The sequence below is a fragment of the Netta rufina genome, assembly GCF_964035555.1.
Source record: "Netta rufina genome assembly, chromosome: 12".
In the NCBI taxonomy this organism is placed as follows: Eukaryota; Metazoa; Chordata; class Aves; order Anseriformes; family Anatidae; genus Netta; species Netta rufina.
Window position 1 is genome coordinate 16,304,451 of NC_140135.1, and position 18,532 is coordinate 16,322,982.

General features: G+C 34.7%; 1 protein-coding gene across 1 annotated transcript in view; it reads right to left on the reverse strand.

Moving 5' to 3' along the window:
* The window catches only part of DIAPH2 (diaphanous related formin 2), a 184,169-nt gene that overhangs the window by 129,947 nt on the left and 35,690 nt on the right, over window positions 1–18,532 (reverse strand). Inside the window, exons 12-18 of the mRNA XM_084294179.1 lie at window positions 17,630–17,748; window positions 17,126–17,242; window positions 16,060–16,178; window positions 14,599–14,663; window positions 12,896–13,000; window positions 9,970–10,521; window positions 6,707–6,821 (exon numbers count right to left, since the gene is read on the reverse strand). Coding sequence (XP_084150305.1) covers window positions 6,707–6,821; window positions 9,970–10,521; window positions 12,896–13,000; window positions 14,599–14,663; window positions 16,060–16,178; window positions 17,126–17,242; window positions 17,630–17,748 — 1,192 coding nt within the window. The remainder of the gene's footprint in view (window positions 1–6,706; window positions 6,822–9,969; window positions 10,522–12,895; window positions 13,001–14,598; window positions 14,664–16,059; window positions 16,179–17,125; window positions 17,243–17,629; window positions 17,749–18,532) is intronic.

Genomic DNA, 18,532 nt, shown 5'->3' on the forward strand with positions numbered 1-18,532 from the left:
GGATTAACTGCTTCAGGAGATGAAAAACAGCCTGCTTTATAAAAAAAATTCATGATGAACCCCAATGAAAAAAAGCAAACCTAAGATACTTGTCAATGACCATCTGACAGAATAAATAAATAAATAAATAAATAAATAATAAAAATAAAAATAAATTAGAACTGTCAATATCTTTGTTAGTATTTTACCAGAAAGCTATAAGCCCAAGCAGACTTAAAAGGAAGAAGAAATCTCTACTGTTAGATCATACAACTTTTAGTGAAGACTGCAAAATGTTTATGACATTGGACTACCTTCTCTCTTCAAGCAAACAGAGGACTGGTAGGCATAACGTCAGAAAAAAGAAAGTGTGGATGCTAAGAAATCGGTGTTTGAGCTTATCTTTCAGCATAACTAATGGATGATAGTTAAGTGCTTGTTGTATTTTGATTAGACTTAGACAGGATTAGAACAAATAAATTTTTGAACTCTCTTGAATTCACTAAAAAATATATACTTACTGTATGTGAAAGCATTACAAAAAACATCTGCATAAGTCTACTATGTCACTAACTTGCAGTAATAGCCAGTATTTCACCTCCACCTATTTCTACCACCAGTCCCCTTGCTACCTTAGATGGATTTGAAGAGAATATTTATGTCAGCATTTACAATAAACTTGGATAAACTTGGTTACTTGCTTACAATTCTGCACAAGTACAGTTTCCCAAATCATTTGTATTTTAAACTTACAGCACAAAACTAGAAACATTCACTACTCTCTAATAGGTGTTATTAATGGTGTTGCCAAAAGGTGTTAAGACTAGTGATGGTCTCATTTGAACATCACCTTTTTCTAAATCTCACCACATCATGTGTTATTTCTTACTCAGAAGTGATATTTTCTCCCTTGATTGTTCTTTGGCTTTTTTCATGTTAGATGAACTTTCTTCCTTAAATTTTCACAATCACCTATTCAAACGACTTTCAGCTGCCTCTTTGAACCTCCTCAACCAACAAAACAAGATTAAATACTGAAATCCTGGCACTAACCAAAATCACAAACAAGTTAAAACTACACTTTAGTTTACCCTATCCATGTTTTAGTGTTTTTTTCCTGATTGCTCTTATTTTAAAACTGAGCTACAAAGGAGTTTTTAAAATTGTCCACAGCAGGAGATACCAAAGTTAGGACTGGACAGCCACGTACATTTTCCTATTATGACTGCTAAAAACAAGACCATATTAAGATAGCCCATTTTATATATTTTGTTACATACTACATTATACTTATAAAAATTAAATATCTTGTTCAATTATAGTTTATGCACAGCTTGGTATTTTCTCTTGTCTTTTCTTACTCACACTCAATAAAGTAAAAACAAAAAACAACAACCCACAACTCAGCTATTAAAACCTTACTTCAATCTTCAAAACACGCATCAAAATGACTGTTGAATTATATTTTAAAAGTCTAATCATAAAGAAGCTACAGAACCCTGATTGAGAAGTTTTCCCTTGAGGTAAGTTGGATAGATAATGAATTCTGTACTGGAACAATCCCAGTAGTTACAGACTATTATGTACTAATTACTACCTTTACAGATCTACTGTACACATAATTAATTTCTTCAGAGTACCACTATCATTCTTGACTGGCAAAATACACAACCTAAATTACAAGAGCCAGAAATTAACATGATCCTTTTGGGAGAAGGCATTAACTTGCTTTGTAGTGTTTTGCAATTAGTCTATCAATCAAACAGTAAAAAGTCATTTTGATAGCAGCAGGGCAGATACGTTGGATACTGTCACATTATAAGAAAACTTAACCATAACATTTTAATCTTTTACAGTTACCCAATACACAACTGTGCCTCAAATATTCACAAAATTAAACAACACATGGAGCTCTTGAGATCATGTTCCACAAAGCATCACAGATACCATACTGCTGATGATGTTCTTTTTGTCATGCACATAGCTGACCATATAGTTTTATGTCAGTTAAAGGGTATAAAGCAAAATTCAAAAAACTATTTTTCTAGTTGAACAACAATGATTTGATTATATGCTTTGACAGATTGACTATTAGGAAAGTTCTTGCCAAGAACACTAAAAAAATTAAAAGAAGTCTCAACGTATAGTCAAGCTCTTCATCCAGTCCAGCCCGTCCAAAACAACAACAAAAAATTCAGCAGCTCAAACTTACAGAAATGTGTAATGACTGGATTAAAACACTGAGCGTAAATTCTTGTTGAACTTCATTAAAGTAATTCCCTCTCTAGAAAATTGTTAGTCATTTAATTAAAAGTGCATTCATTTTTTAATTCTAAAATCTTAGTAGTGGGACAATCTCTGTCAAAAAGATGTCATTCTTAGTCGACAACACATCTCAGTATTCCACTGTACATCGACAGAAATTAATTACTTCCTTAAGATCACTTAACAGACTCATAAGGACAGGATGCATTTATATGATCTCTTGGATCTCCTCACTTGACATAAGAGACTGCACAGTCAACACTATGTAATCCAGCTAAGGAGAATGACTGATGAATTAATTTCACATTCTCTTGATACTCCTTAATATTACTTTATAAAATTCTGGATGATGTTACGTCATCTTTCACTATTAACCAAGTTAAAAGGAAAAAGAAACTAGTTAGGGTAGAGAAGGTATTAGTTTTGTTGTGTGTTTTTTTTCTGTACAGTTACACAAGGAAATAAACATACATTTGTGTGTTTAATTGCCACCTACAGTACAGAGACTGTCCTATTTCTTAATATCAGCCAACTTTATAACAACAGTTGCCCATTCTTTTTCAAGTATACCCAATACGAAACTATTTACTTGCAAAAACAGTCCATGAGACTGTAATCATCATCTCTAGCTCTGCAACTGGAAGCACAATTCCAAGCTCAAGATGTTTATCTTTAATGAAAATTTGAAGCCCTGGAGTCCATTCATCACAGGCCCTTAAAAGGTATTCAAATATATATTTCTTTTGAAGAAAACTGAAAATCCTTCAAGACTGTACTGAGACAGGGATAATTGGATATCAGTTAACTTAGATCAAATCCCAAGATCTCAAAACCTTGGGAAGTCTTACAGACAAAGCTATTTAATGATTCCTTTGTTCCCTGCACAATGCGTATTTTCATGTTTCGGCTTCATAACTGATTTTACATACTAAATACTGCAGTTTGACTATTAGTAGTAATTTAAACCTTATTGAAGACATTCTACACTGTAGATCCATATTAAACATTTAATGTCACAATAGCAAGCAAAGATTTTAACCTTACACTTACCCTTTAAAAGAAAAGTTGTATCTAACTATATTTAAAATAAAATTATTTTACCTGCAAGGGAACATTCCTTTTTGCTTCTGGAGCTGTGTGATTAAATACTCCTAAATTTCTAAGCAGCTAACTAACGAATGTAATACTTCTTAAACTAACAAAAAGTATGCTTCAGAGGTGTACTATTATGACTTATTTTTCCCTAAGGTCAGTTTTCTGAAAGTACCGCTTCCTTGAAAGCAAAATGTCATTTTCATTGTCCCAAAGAATCATGGATAGAATTTAAAGGTTTAATCAAGTCTGAGTGCTGCAACCTTGAAGGAATATGCAACTTATTAATAAGTGCATATCATTTGTTTCACTTCAGTTACTACTCCCACAGGCATTCCAAAATCCCATGAAATACAAGATGATATACACTAAGTCATCAGAAAAAGTTTTTAAAGATAGTCAGTTTTCTCCCACTCACCCATGTATTTGTTTTACACATTGACTGTGCTCTCTAGAGAATATAAAACGTGTTTCTATTTGCATTTCTTTAATTCTCCTGTAATATACAAGTAGATCACACCAAAAAAATGGGACTAAAGCAGAGAAAAAAATTGACTCTAGATTATGCTTAAAATTAATATTTAGATGGTTAATGTGATGCCTGTGGTTTTTAAGGCAAAGTGTGAGAAATAAAAATGCTGATTATTATTTTAATGTTTCTCTTTGCGGATAGCAGTTTAAGAAGGCAGTTGGTTGTGAGATTCAATAATTTCAGCATATGCTATTACTAGATACTCTGAAGCTCCTGAACTTCTAGAAGCTTTTTAAGTATCAAAGTAAAGTTGAACTCAAAGAAAGAACAAGCTAACTTTCTCTACTACCAGCTAAATGAAAGTACAATAAATAGGTGTTTAAATAACCTGTCCTGGGCAATATGCAGTAACTTCTCCAAAAACAGTAGGTAGCCCATGTGAAAATTGGCTGATATAATTATTTAGTTTATGACAGAATAAAAAAAGATGGCTCAAGGTAGCAACAGCAATGTAGTCTTCTTATTTCTCCCCATCCTTTGTCATGGCATGTTATTTTCTACAACCATTAAATGAGAATGGCAAAAGGATTAACATAAAAACTATCTGCAAGGCTATCACCAAGTTAACCTACGTAGAGAATTTCTATTGCTTCTTGTTTTATAACTGCGCAACTAGGTCAACAAGAATTTTCTCCCATGAAACCGACAGCTACGTCAAAATTTCAGAAGAGTTTTTTCAACATTCTTAATGAAGTGGCTTTCTCAGGAATTCAGAAACATTTCTTCAGATTGCTGATGAAAGGATTCAGCTTAAGGCAGAAGCTTGTCATTTTCACTTAGAAGGTTCTCAATCCATTGCAAATATCTGCTGCCATGTGTTTTTTCCTTGAAGGTTTTCTTGGTTTGCTGTCACACCCAAATCAGTGGCAAACTCCACATTATTTTAACCAGATGGCAAAACTATGTATCCTTTTTCTGAATTATCCCTGTAATTCAGACAACAGCCAGGAAATCACAGACCCCTAAGTGCAATACAAATTCATTCTAAAAGTGATAAAATCCTATTGTAATTGACAGACAGGGATTCTAGTTGAAGTTACAGAAGACTCACTACAATCAAAACACAAGGCATCACATGAAATGTTCATTCTCAAAGCCAAAAAGTTAAAGTAAAAACTGCAACGCAAAAATACTTAACATTCACTTCAAATTCCTAAATGTTTGTTTGCTCACTAAGATTTGGCCTACAAATACTTGATCATCTGACTTGAACATCTGCCTCCATTCAGCTTCCAGAATTCCACATCCCTCAAGTATATCATATTCTAACTTGTTGACAAATGGATGAAAGATCTGCGGCTAAAGCACAAATTTGTTCTTTAACTACCCACCACTTCTTGAATTCTAATTTGTTGGGCTTCCTCATTAGCTCCCGATTAAGTTATTATTAAACCATACTTCAAATGTACTTGCTCCTTTTCAAATGTCTGAAACAAATTACGAATAAATGGCCAAATATGAACTACTGATCACTAGTTCACTGTAATCTACAGTTAGCAATAAGACTTCAACAGACTATATGCAGCCTCATAAGTACTTAAAGGCCATCTGAAGGCTGTAAAAAGTTCAAAATAGCATTAAGTAACCAACCTTCAGTTGTCCATAACTGCATTCCTGACTCAAGATATAAACATTAACACATTATTTCCTACCTAAATAAGTGTTCAAAAAGTTAAGGATTTTTTTTGTTTTAAATCTAGAAGCATTACCAGAAAAGCTATTTACATGACACATTGAGCAGCCAGCCTCATGTGGACTTGACACAAGTTCCAGCATAGTTCTCGCTAACAGAGAAACAGAGCTATTGCTCATTGCATTTCACCAAAAATTAGTATAGTACCTGATGTTTTCCATGGCATTATTCAAAGTTTAAAGAGTATGTGTGCACACAAAGATTAAGGAGATGTATGTCTTCAAAACATGCTACAAACAGTCATGAAATTTATCTAGTCTGAGCTTTAAGCCAACCAAGAGTTGGCTGTAGTTGCCAAGTATCAATGAAATTTGTATGACTAATCACACACCTGTAGTGGAAGAAGACTCTGAGGAGATAACTCTGCAAAAACTGCGTCTTTGAGACTCAGGAGAAAGAAGTGATTAACCACAAGTGTTGCAAAGAGTTCTGAACTTACCTTCACAAAAAGGGAACAAGAGTGTAGCCTCTGTTCTAAACAAATGGCTCTATCACCTGATCGGACCAAGCAGTTATTTAACTGTTTGTCCCCAGGTTAAAAGCACACAAACAAAACATGACAACAAAAAACACACCCCAACAACACTCAAAAACTTAGAAGAGAACAATGGTTTCAACTCGCAGATTCCAGGATCATGGCATCAGGCACATTACAGGAGTTGTGATGTAACTGCATGTTGTAATAGCTAGATTCTTAAGTCTCATTTTCAGTGGTGTGGGATTTTCATTTACCACAGCAGTACAAATAAGTACGTTTTTATTACACATTAAACCCTTCCCAAGTGATGAAGAAGAACCTGACAACTTGCAGTCTGTGAAGCTAGGAGTATTAATGTGGATGAGCATGATGCTAGTGTTAGAATTTGAATATAGATCAGGGTTTAATTTGAAGATTCAACCTGTCTAGAACATACTAGGCAGATTCAGAATGCATTATTACATAAGGTTGTTACCACCAAAGGCCATGAAGTGAGAGGAACACAATTCCTGTAATAGATAGCAATGCTTAAATACACATTGTAAATCATCTTCTTCCTAGTTTAAGTATTGTATGATTCTATAGCAATCCACAAAGCATAAAAAAAACACCACTGCAGCTTTACACTTAATAAAAGCATGAGACAAAAAGTAAAAGAAGAACATACCTTTCACCTGTGTTCCAAAGGTGATTGCCAATTTTGCAAATAATTCTGGGCTTTCAAATTTTTCTTCTTCAGCTTTTACCCAAAAGCTGCTTTCTGCTATTTCTTGGGGCTCAACCTGAAACAGAAATTTCACTTCCAAAGTTAATAACTCATACTGTTAATAGCCAAATTAAAGCCAACTCCACAGGACTGTTGCAATAACTGGACTGAAATGCATTTAGTTATGTTCTATGTATTATATGTTGTCTTAAAAATCAGTAATTCTTAAAGAATACATTCAAACAAAAAATGTTGTGTAGGTTGATGGCAGTTTATAAGATTTTATTTATTTTTCTACGATCAGTTGAGCATTGACAAACACCCCCAGACCCTTTTCCTCTGCACAGCTTTCAAGCCACTCTGCCCCAAGCTTTTAGTGTTGCATGAGGTTGTTGTGGCCAAAGTGCAGGATCTGGCATTTAGCCATGTTGAACCTCATCCCACTGGCCTCTGCCCATGATCCAACCTCTCCAGGATCCTCTGCTGGGCCTTCTTACCCTCCAGCACATCGATACTTCCCCTCACCATGGTGTTGTCTGAAAACTTACTGTGTGTGTACTCAATAGATGTTATACACAATTATGAAGTAACTCAAATTCCTCTCTTCGATGCAAATAACAGTGGCTACACTGATCAAAGAGAAATTTTACAGAAATGTATATCTAATCATACATGTATACCCGTGTAACTTCTTCCACACCATCCCCCAACAAAGTTATGTTTCAACAAGTAACAATGGTCACATGTTGGCAAATCAGAAACTGTCCTTTTATTTCACTGTTCATGTAGATGCTTATATTTTAAGATTTAAAAAAAAAAAAAGGTTTGCTTAAGTATAAGTAATATAAATGGGCTATATGGTAAAAGTTCACATTCAGTGTAAGATAATGGTGCCCAAATATTTCACTTAAACAGTCCCATAGCTCCTCCCAGTGGCCACAACCCTACCCTACCACAAAATAATTTGAAATCAATGAATATTCCAGATCAATAACTTAAGCATCACTGCAACACAGATATCAACATTCTCTGAACATAAAACTAGATTAGACTTCAACAGCATGGAAGCTTTCTACATGAAATAGAATGCTTTTGGATAACTGGTAGTTGCAAACTACTTTAAAACTGTTCCTCAGTGTTTGTATGTAGTTATGCAACTTGATGCAAAGTTACAATTCGTTGTTCACGCCTAATAGAATGATACCCCTTCTTTTCACCTCGATCATGACAGTTTTTCAGTCCACTTTGGCATGGATCAACAATGCAAGCAACATTCTGCAGAAGAAAAATTCAGTGAGCATTCACTCACTGATCATACTCCATTGACTCAGAGCAAAGGACCAAAAGAGAAAGTAAGTAGTTACCTTCCACTATCTCTTGCTGTCATTACATAAATCCACCAAGCCTAGTACACATCCTCTGGAAGTTTTCATGGAAACAAATAATCTCACTCAGCAATGTGCAACCCAGGGACTTTTTCAAAAAGAACTGTTTGGAAACTAAATTAGCTTCATGGGTTGCTCATCTGCCAAACATCAAACAATTTCTGCCAAAAAATCTCATTTAAAAACTCACATACTACACCGTATCACCTATACTTGTAAAATAAATGGCAAGGGACATTAGCTTCACAATTCTACCAGTTAAATGACTCTACCAGCAATGACTCTACCAGTTAACTATTAAAACTGCATACTGCTAAATACAGTGCAGTAAAAACTTTAAACAAAACTGATACAATGTAACACCACTGCCTTTACTACCTTATGATAAGCTCTGCAATATCAGTGTAAACACCTGCCTTTCCCAGAGAAAGGCATTTATCTTAAAAACAGAGTTATGAAAGATGCTGCTGTTAAAGCATGCTTTCTAGTACAACTATCATTGACAGGTAAGGCAATGAAAATCAAATTTCCTTTAAAACTTACAGAACATATCACAGGAAGAAATATGCGAACACAAGCATTTGTTTCATTTCCTAATTAATGCTTTAATTTAAAATAAATTATTTATTCAGAGGACTAGTCTCAAAATAACACAACTTCACATCAAGACATCTGTCCTTACAAGAAAATTTTAGTGGTGTAGGTCTGTATACTTATCACAGCAAGTAAGGATGTTGCTTTTTACTAGGAACAATTCTTTCTCCAATGCCTTCCCAACAGTTTTTTGAGGGACTAGTCAAGTTCTTATGTTTCACGAAAGGCTTTTGAAAGGAAACTAGAAAAAAAACACTATCAATGTTACCATAATGGTTTCCTTCAAACTTTTTTTTTTTTTAAAGAAATTCCTAGAAAGCATAACCAAAGCACTGTGCTTTTGAGACAGTAGCAGACCTAAAATTACACATTCTGTAAGCCTGATCCACTTTCAACTTGCCCTCAAGAAAGCAAGCAAAAATATTTTTAATGTAAATACAAAATACACAATTTATGACTCCAACAGACTGCTTAATCCACAGCAGAAGAAAACAAAATCAGAGCTCTGCTTTGCAGTGTCTTCCAAAATACCGTTTAACTATTCACACCAGGTTTTACTGCATTTTATTGCTAGAGACTTAATTCCTCTAAGTTCATCTCCTTTTACAAAATCCTTTCTTATTACTCAGCCACAGCTACTTCAATTAAGTAAACACGGTGGTAGTCATCCCTTGACTCCAGATCCCTCTGTCAACTGTCAGATTGCCAAGATTCATAAATGGCAATCTTCTCAACAGTTTTCTACCCAACTGTCAACTTCAAGATTCATTTCCCCAATCCTAAACACTAATAATCTTTTAACTAAATCAATCTACTGAAAATAGTAGTAACTTGATTAAGTATACACTTAAACTACCTGATAACTTAAACCTACTTGAAACACATTTAACTTCTGAAGTTTTTACTTGGCAAATCAAGCATCAGTTACAGCTAAAGACATATAGAACTTAACTCTACAAAAATTACTAAAAAAATTTCAGATCTGCTAGCTACTCATATCCCCAGAATACAGGATGCTGAGTATTAAATACATTGAGTTTCCCCCATAAGATAAGGTGTCCTTGAAAACCAACACCAGCTGCATCACAACCAGTGCATTAGAAGTATTTTGGATAAAGGATTTAATGAATTCCCCAAGCTTCATGAGTACTATCAGCTACCTAATATAAACCCTGACATTTCACCTTCTTCCTCAAAAGCCACTTTTTAATCAATGGGAGAAAAAAACAAAACACTTTGTAATACCTTTGACCAGTTGATTCTCTTCATAGCGACCTCCAGCTTATATTTTTTCTTCTCCTTCATTCCATGTGGTAATGCTGGTATCACTGGAAAGGGAGCAAAAGGAACACCTCCAAGAGGTGGTGGCATAGGAGGCCCACCAAAAAGAGGTGGTGGAGGCGGCACTGCTGCACCAGGTAGCGGTGGTGGTGGAGGTGGCAGTGATCCACCAGGCAGTGGTGGTGGTGGAGGCGGCAATACTGCACCAGGCAATGGTGGTGGTGGCGGAGGTGTCAATCCTGTACCAGGCAGTGGCGGTGGTGGCGGAGGTATCGATGCTGCACCAGGCAGCGGCGGAGGAGGTGGCACTACTGCACTAGGCGGCAGCGGAGGTGGCACTGCTTGTGTACCAGGCAGCGGCGGTGGTGGTGGTGGTGGTGGTGGTGGAGGGGGTGGCACTGCTTCACCAGACAGTGGCGGAGGAGGAGGTGGTGCTGGAGGAGGAGGTGTCACATTCTCAGTTGATATTGGAGGAAGTGGTGCTACTTCTGTCTGTTGACTTGTCAGGACTGGACCCTGAAATTTAAAAGAGCAATTCTTTTCATCTGGGGAGGGAAGGAGGTTTAATATAAACTGACTAGTCTACCTTGTAGTCTACTGTACCTCAATAAAATGAAAAATACCACGTACCATAAAACTACCAAGTAAACTGAATCACCTAGTATTTGTAAACAAATGGTTTCCATTTTCAAGACAATGTACTAGTAGCACTAACATTTAAGAGAACAACATATCGATTTATATCTAATCAATGAAATAAAATAATTTCCCCACTCAGGACATCCTGGAGAGCTGTGGCAAAGATGGTAATAACCACACTTGATTTTAAGAACACTAAACTGCTGGTGGAAGGTTTTTGAATTAAATCACTGAAGCAGCTAGGGCAGTACAAGAGTTGTCGTAACTATCCTGACATCTTGTGTGGGCATGGGGGTGGGGAGTGAAACAACCATGCTTGGTTTTAAAACTGTCTGCACTTGGATAGGAAGGAAAAAAAAGCAATTGCAATATCCATTCCAATAAATTATTAGAGTGTCAAATTCACAGACAACTGTCTTTTAAAAATGGTTTAAAAACAGTTTCTGGAGATATGCACAAAATGCCACATGAGCTCATATTCTAAATCCTCTACATACTAAGGAATCTTTTGTTGCAAAATCATTACGTAATGCAGGCTTTTCATTTAATCTAATTTACATACTCTTTCCATACCTAATTATTTACTACTTCTAGTTTAATGAAACCAATTCCTGCCCGCCCCCCAAAAAAAAAAGTAAAATACCATGCTGAAAAAAACTGAGTGCACCTAGAAATAAATGCCATCACATTCTAAGCTAGTTGAGAATGTAAATGGGAAACATAACTCAAGAGAAAAAAAAAGGCATAGATATGACAAAGTTAAGATATATCACTTAATTGTACCACTATTAAGAATGAGCTGTAATGTCTAGATAATATGAACTGTGTTGGCAATGATATAGCTGGATTATTAACTGATTAGACTAAAAATAAATTATTGGCTTTGCTTAAAATGTGTTTCTTCGTCCCATGAACTATGCAAGTGTACTATTATAACTGTAATGCAACAACTGGTGGGGAACTCATTAAAACTGACTGACAAATTTCAGTGTAACTGTCTTGTAGAGATCTGTAACAAACATTAAAGTGGGTAGGAACGAGCCATGAGGCATCGAAAGAAGCGTTTGTGAAGGAAAACGGCAATAGAAACCATAAGGTTTGTAACCACAAGTTACATGAATGACTTGCATTGAAAACCAGTGACACAATGTACAGCAATCCATCTGTTAAACACAATGTAACATGTTTATAGTAACAAGTAACAATGTAACAAGAAAGCCTGTGCTGTGAAAAGGCTACAGCACAGATTATTTGTCAGAAAACGACCAGCATGTTGACAGCAAAAAATGGCAACCAGGTTATAACACAACATATGCTGTTCCTCCTCTTCTAATACAAACAGGAAGACCACAGTTATTAAGGTACCCACAATTAGAAAAAGTGCAACAGGGAGGCCTTGGCTAATGCTCAAGGAATGGCAAATTAGCTAGAGTGAGGCAAAAGGATCAAACTATAACAACTGCTGGTTGCCAAAGGCCTGCCTAAAACCCCACTCAGCATTAAACAAGAATCACCCAATAGATGTAATGACAACTCAACACAGAGCATCTCTTGCTTTCCACCTCACAGGTGATCCTGGATAGATAATCTGGACATACAGTTTTGGTACCTGTGAGCAAAATTGATGAAGAAATAAATTCAAGTAAAATCAGCTTGGCTGAAATTATGTATCACCTTCCCCTTCCATGAGGTTTTGCATTTTTTGTTACATTTGTCTCTGATACTATATAAAACTACTTCAACATTATTTTAGAAAAGGCTATAGCCTGATATCTGGAGTTCAAAAAAAAGAATTATTATCAGACTTCACTTGCATGCACATTCTGAAAGGCATTTATGTTATGCATGCACAGCTATCATGATTTCTACCTTTGCTACTCAAATATAAAGCCTTCTGAAAAACAAAAACAAAAACAAAAACAACACTTTCTGCAAAACATATAGAAGTAGTGATATTAAAGCATAAACAACAAGGAAAAAAATGTCAGGCTAAATTTAAACTTTTCATAGCCTAAATATTTTTTTTTCTCAATAAAGCAGGTATCTATGACAGCTTTTAAACACACTGCTATTTGAAAAAGGCTACTTCCATTAAATAGCTTTAGTAGTTTACACTGCTTAAAAAACAAACCAATACAACTATAACATACATTTCAAATTCTACAGAAAGAACATTCTCCAAGGCATTTTCCTCTTGATTCTGTAAAAACAGTTTTCAGTTGAAGAACTTAATGTAATTTAGTTTTATTACCTGTGTTCGTAGCTGTTTGATTTCTGTTTCAAGTTCTTTGATTTTCTCCTCTCGTTTCTGCAGTTCCACTTGTGCCTCCTGTCGAGCTGTGAACTCTTCATCAAACTGTAACAATTAATCATAATCACAAAAGTGTTTGTCCATACTAGATATTATAATTTCAGGAATTATTTGAACAATAACAAATATAGACAATGTACAAGTCAATGCACAAGTCAATGTACAAGGAGGCATCCAAGTAAGTCACTAATACTCTTGATGTCCCTATATAAAATGGAAAAGTCCTATTTATAATATTTAAGTATGACTGTGAAAAATTCTTATTCTATTTTCATCCTGCTACTGTTTGCTAGGCTTAATAAATTTTTAGCATATTCAAAAGCTTCTGTTAACTCACTCTTCCTCAGGACAAAACAACCAATCTCTAAGAACACATGTTGACTTGCAGCAACAAAGTACATTCTGATGCAGGATTCTGTACAGTAGCATTACAACAATTTGCCTTCTATAAAATTCAGGCACCATAACTGTACTAAAAATGAAACCCCATTTAACACTGAAGGAAGAAAAATTGACTGTTTCACTGATTTCTTTTGAAATTCTTATTACATTCAAAAAAAATATACTATACTCTGGTCTGCAAAAGGCTTTTTAGGCTAAATAGTAAACATTAAAATTTTGAATGTTTTAGTATACAACACTATGTACAGGTTTTAAGTACTATTGCAGCCAATATAGTGCACTAAGCATTTCATATCATTGAACAGACTGTGCGATCAGCTGAGATTAACAAATTATCTATTAAATTCCTATCTCCTAGATAATTTTAAAAGTAATTTGAGAAAACATTAATCAAGCTACTGTCAGCACAAATATGAACAGTGATAAAGCAGAAGGATAAGCATCAATTAATTCAGAAATACAAAAATTTTTATTACAAGAAGAACACAGCTAGAATTCTACAAAATTATTTTAAACGTCTAACCTCTTATGTTTCTGATAATATTTCAAGACTTCCCATAACTGAAAGGCTAAGTTATCAAGTTCCTAATAGAAGAGAACTGGACCAGAAGAAAGTAGTAGTTTGCAAAACAAGTTCTAAAATACCCTATAAGGCTCAAATGTGAGTAATACGGAAAGAAGCTGTTCTTCCCCATAACATAATACTTCATCTTGGGCATTATAAGGAGCTAAAGCAGTATTTTTGTGTTAGCATCTCCATAGTTAGAGTTGACGCTTTTTGAAACACTGAACGACTCTGCCTTAGGTAAGTTTACTCAGGTTTGAAGCCAGCACTAGATGAAGAGTTAAGACAACTCCTTTCTTCTTCTCCACACCCCTCCGCTCCCCCGCCTTTTAAAAAGCATTATTTAGTCATAGTTAAACACCTAAAGTGCAACATGTTTCAGGACAAAATAGTAGCAAGTAGAAATCTTTTCCCATCAGTTATCTACAGCAGATTGATGCAACTGAAAAATATTCACAGCTAATAGTAATCACCTGCTTTTGATTTTGGAGGAAGCTGGAATCTGAGCCTTGCACAGCAACACCCCCAGAGCTATTAACTGTGGAAGAACAGGACTCCTGCCTGTGAGATTCATTGTTTCCAAATTTCCACTAAGTTTCTACTGTGAAACAAGCCTACAGCATTCTCGTCAGACTTCTATTCCATAACTTAAAAAAGAGTAGTGACAAGGACTTACTTTTCTGGAAAATTCTGCTGCCTTTTTTTCACTCTCTTCTACTTTAGCTTTGTCCACACATGCATCTGAAAGTTGAACACACAAAAGTCAGGTAAAACATCACAGCTCTAGGGTCCCTTCCAACCACAATTGCACCATGACATGAAAGCAAGAGACAAAAGATAAAATGAATTACTAGGCTGATCTGACCAAACATTTGTTGAATTATTTTGATGAACAAAATCTGTGACTATGAAAAAAAAAAAAGCTTTGAGAAGACAACTACTATTTTTTTAAGATAAATAACTACAGCTGTTTTGTCTCTAACAGATTACAGTTCGTACATAATGATTTTTGCCCTTCTAGATTAATCTACTCCTAAGTATTAGGTGAAAAAGGACTCCTACACTAGCATGAAGTAATAGTTACTTCTGAGTTTTCAATTCAGAAAGCCTCCTTCTGAGGTAAGAAACCCAAAACTGAGCTACTTCTCATTTTAGTAAAATTCAGAGGTGAAGACAATTTGGACAGGCTATAAAGCAGGTTTCTTCACTCAGTGGTACAAAATATTTCTATTGGTTTATAATGGATGGTAAAAAATATACTTTTTATAAGTGAAGCAAACAAAATTAACAGTATTATAAGTAGGAACTGGCATGGATAGACAAACCAGTTATTCCCTTAACTACTAGATCAATGGAAAAGATTTTGAGGTAAGATTAAGTGACCAGGTTCCTAGTCATAACTAAATAAAATACAGATACACCTTTTTAGACGTGGAAGTTATTTTTTCAGAAAGCAGTTCTTCCCCACCCTTCCAACGCAACCTGTACAGCATCCTTTCTCACCTTCTTTTACCAAAAAAGCTTTTCCTAAATGAAGATGTTCTCAAAGAGTAACTACTTCCTTCTATGAAACATTTACTCCAGAGGAGTAAGTCTACACGGTCTATTCCACCCATCTTAAGAAAAGCTTAAAGCAAAACTTTTAAATGCTGTTAACTGCCAGTTAATTGATACTGTATTTATTCAGCTGCTTCTTTCACAGATGACATAAAGAACTGCAGGACTGTGGATGTTCAACTGACTAGTTTAGCTTACTAAACCATCTCAAATGTCTGGAAAATATTCTTAGAATTAACCCTATAACAATTAAAAATTCATTAACAGTTAATGTTAATATAAATTTTGGTACTTGTTACAGACCTGAAATTCATAAAATTTATGATAAAAGCAATTTTTAGTTAGCAAGACTATCAGATTCAGATATATGTCAATATAACATTGGAGAATAAAACTTCATCTGTGTCATTTATTACGGGCTGCAGAGCTTAATCTGGCCTTTCCTACAAGTACACCTGTAACTTACACGCAGGTTTCTATAAAACTGAGAAAATTCACGCAAGGTTTTTAGACACCAGCACAGAAAGGAAAACATACACTTTAATAAAACACAATGTAAGATTGCTTGTAGTATACAAACCAACAAGGTGAGTAAAATCCACATCCATTCTTCCTCTGCATTTAAAATCTGGGTCCATTCCACTAGAGTGCAATACTATCTGTGATACGCATTCTTCGATTATCTTGTAATACTGAGGTCTAACAAAGAACACATTTTACAAGACAACATGAACAATAATTTATGCAACAAGGAGTGGAAAATGGGGCAACTATAACTCCTAATATAAGAATTTTACATTTGCCAGTAAAAGGATCAAGCCAAGTCTTACTTGCGTGCTGGCTAATAAAGCACTATTACAACATTAACTACTTCAGTATTTTCAACATATGCTGCAGAAATTCTTTAGCACGTTATCAATACACTTGCAGAGTTATTTTACTGTTAAGTTAATCGATTGATATTCCTCTCTAAACAACTGTATCAGGGTCCTGTAACATTAGAGAATTTTGTGCTCAGAATTGTTAGTTGTAACCAGTGCAGGGTATTACACACCTCAATTCCACATAGCACTGAGTTTTCAAAGTAGGAAATGCTCAAGCCTGAACTTGCAATATTTCAAACTTCCCCAAAAAATTAAGAACTGAAGATTTCTCAGGTTATATTTTACTTCTTAATTTCGTTTTGCACATCAATTGTTTTTATCATTAACTTACAGGAAAACATTTCCTGAAACAAAAAGCTATACGTAGTACTTCTACACTGCTAAGATACAACGAGGTGCACATACAGTAAAGAGAAGCTTAAAGAAGAAAGAAGATGCAGAGCATCGTGAAAGACTTTTGAATTACTAGTTATACAACTAACGTAAGTTCATTGAAGCCCCAGAAACTATCAAACTCAACTGACGTGCTCAATAAATTAAAATATTAGGGGATGAGGGTGCTAGAGGAAGTAAGGCTCAAGTCTTTTAAACAAGTATTATATTTAATATGATCTTTATAAAATTAACACTGAGCAGAAAAACAAGCATCATGTAACATATCAGCTACAGAGCAAACTACTCGTAAATGATCATGAGCCACTCAATTTATTTTATTCTTCCCCTTAACACCTCCAAATATCAACCCTGACAGCTGACTCTTACCTGACATAGTAATCATTCCTGATGAGAAGGAAGTGTTGGAGAATCGACAACAAGTAGCCTTCAGAAGTAGTATCTTTTAACATATTGTACAATAGATGAAATACTTCATTCATATCAGTGCAAACATTGTTAAGGAAATGCAAGAATTAAAAATAAATAAATAAGAATAAAAAAATAATATTTTTTCTTACAACTTAGTTATCAAAACTAAGTTGTTATTTTATATTTTCATGTATCACAAGCCAGAGTTTAGTTTAGTAAAATTTAGTTTAGTTTAGTAAATGCTATTCACAACAAATTGAATTCCTAATTATTCACATTGAAATCACAAATATTAATACTAATTTTCTAAGTAAGTTTTTAACAAAAACAAGTGGAATGAGATGTGCTTGAGCAAGTCCCTGCAAAATATGCAACTGCGACAAATCAATTGCATGTAAAGCTTTCTACCTTTCATTTAATAGTTATTAAACAATGTAATAACACCATTTCTACAAAGGATATTCCATTTCAGCTCTGATATCATTGAGACGATGTGACAGTTCAATCAAGTCTTCATCTTTGTTCTCATCAAACACTTTCAACTGAATATCAAGCTCTTCATTCTCCTTATCTTTCAAGGCCTGTTGTTCAAGACAGTGCATTTTAATTCTGCCTTTTGTTTCCTAAAGCAAGAATTCCACCACCACCACTCCTACCCCTACAAAGATTACATCACGGCAAAATCTAAGACGTAAAACTTAGGAGCAGAAAATACATCTTTTAAAGAGGAAAAAGTTGTAACTCAGAGATTTTTTAAATTTTATTGTACGGTTGAGGAAAAATTAAGGCATAATATCAGCCAGTAAGGCAGAACAATAAGCCAGGATCAGATGTAGGCTATAGAAATATGAAACTTTCTGACTGAGTTTTATTTTCTTCATGGAACACAGTTGACAGTTCAGACCTCATGTCAAAGCACATGAGGTAAATTTCCAAGCATTAATAAAAGTGAATGTAAAAAACCTAAACAAGTGTAAAAGACATACTAAAAAACTTTTAAAAGTTATTCTACAATACAGCATGACAAATATCTGTGGTACACTGAGAAACATTTACAAGTAAAACAGAGAAGAAAAAAATTAGTATTTTGAGTTAGGAAAAAAATGGTTTTCTTGAAATAACACAAATACTTGAGAGACAGGTTTAACTTCCTACTGGGCAAATCATAAAAAACAAACAAAACAAAACAAAAAAAAAACAATGCAAAAACCATTAGTGTGAACGTACTTCATGCTCTAAATGAAAATTTGCCTGGAGTTGTCATAACTTGATACATACAAACTAAATGCTAAGTATGTGTTTCTACTTTTGTTGTTGTTTATGTATTCTGATTCTAATGTTTGAAAACCAGAGAAGCATACTATG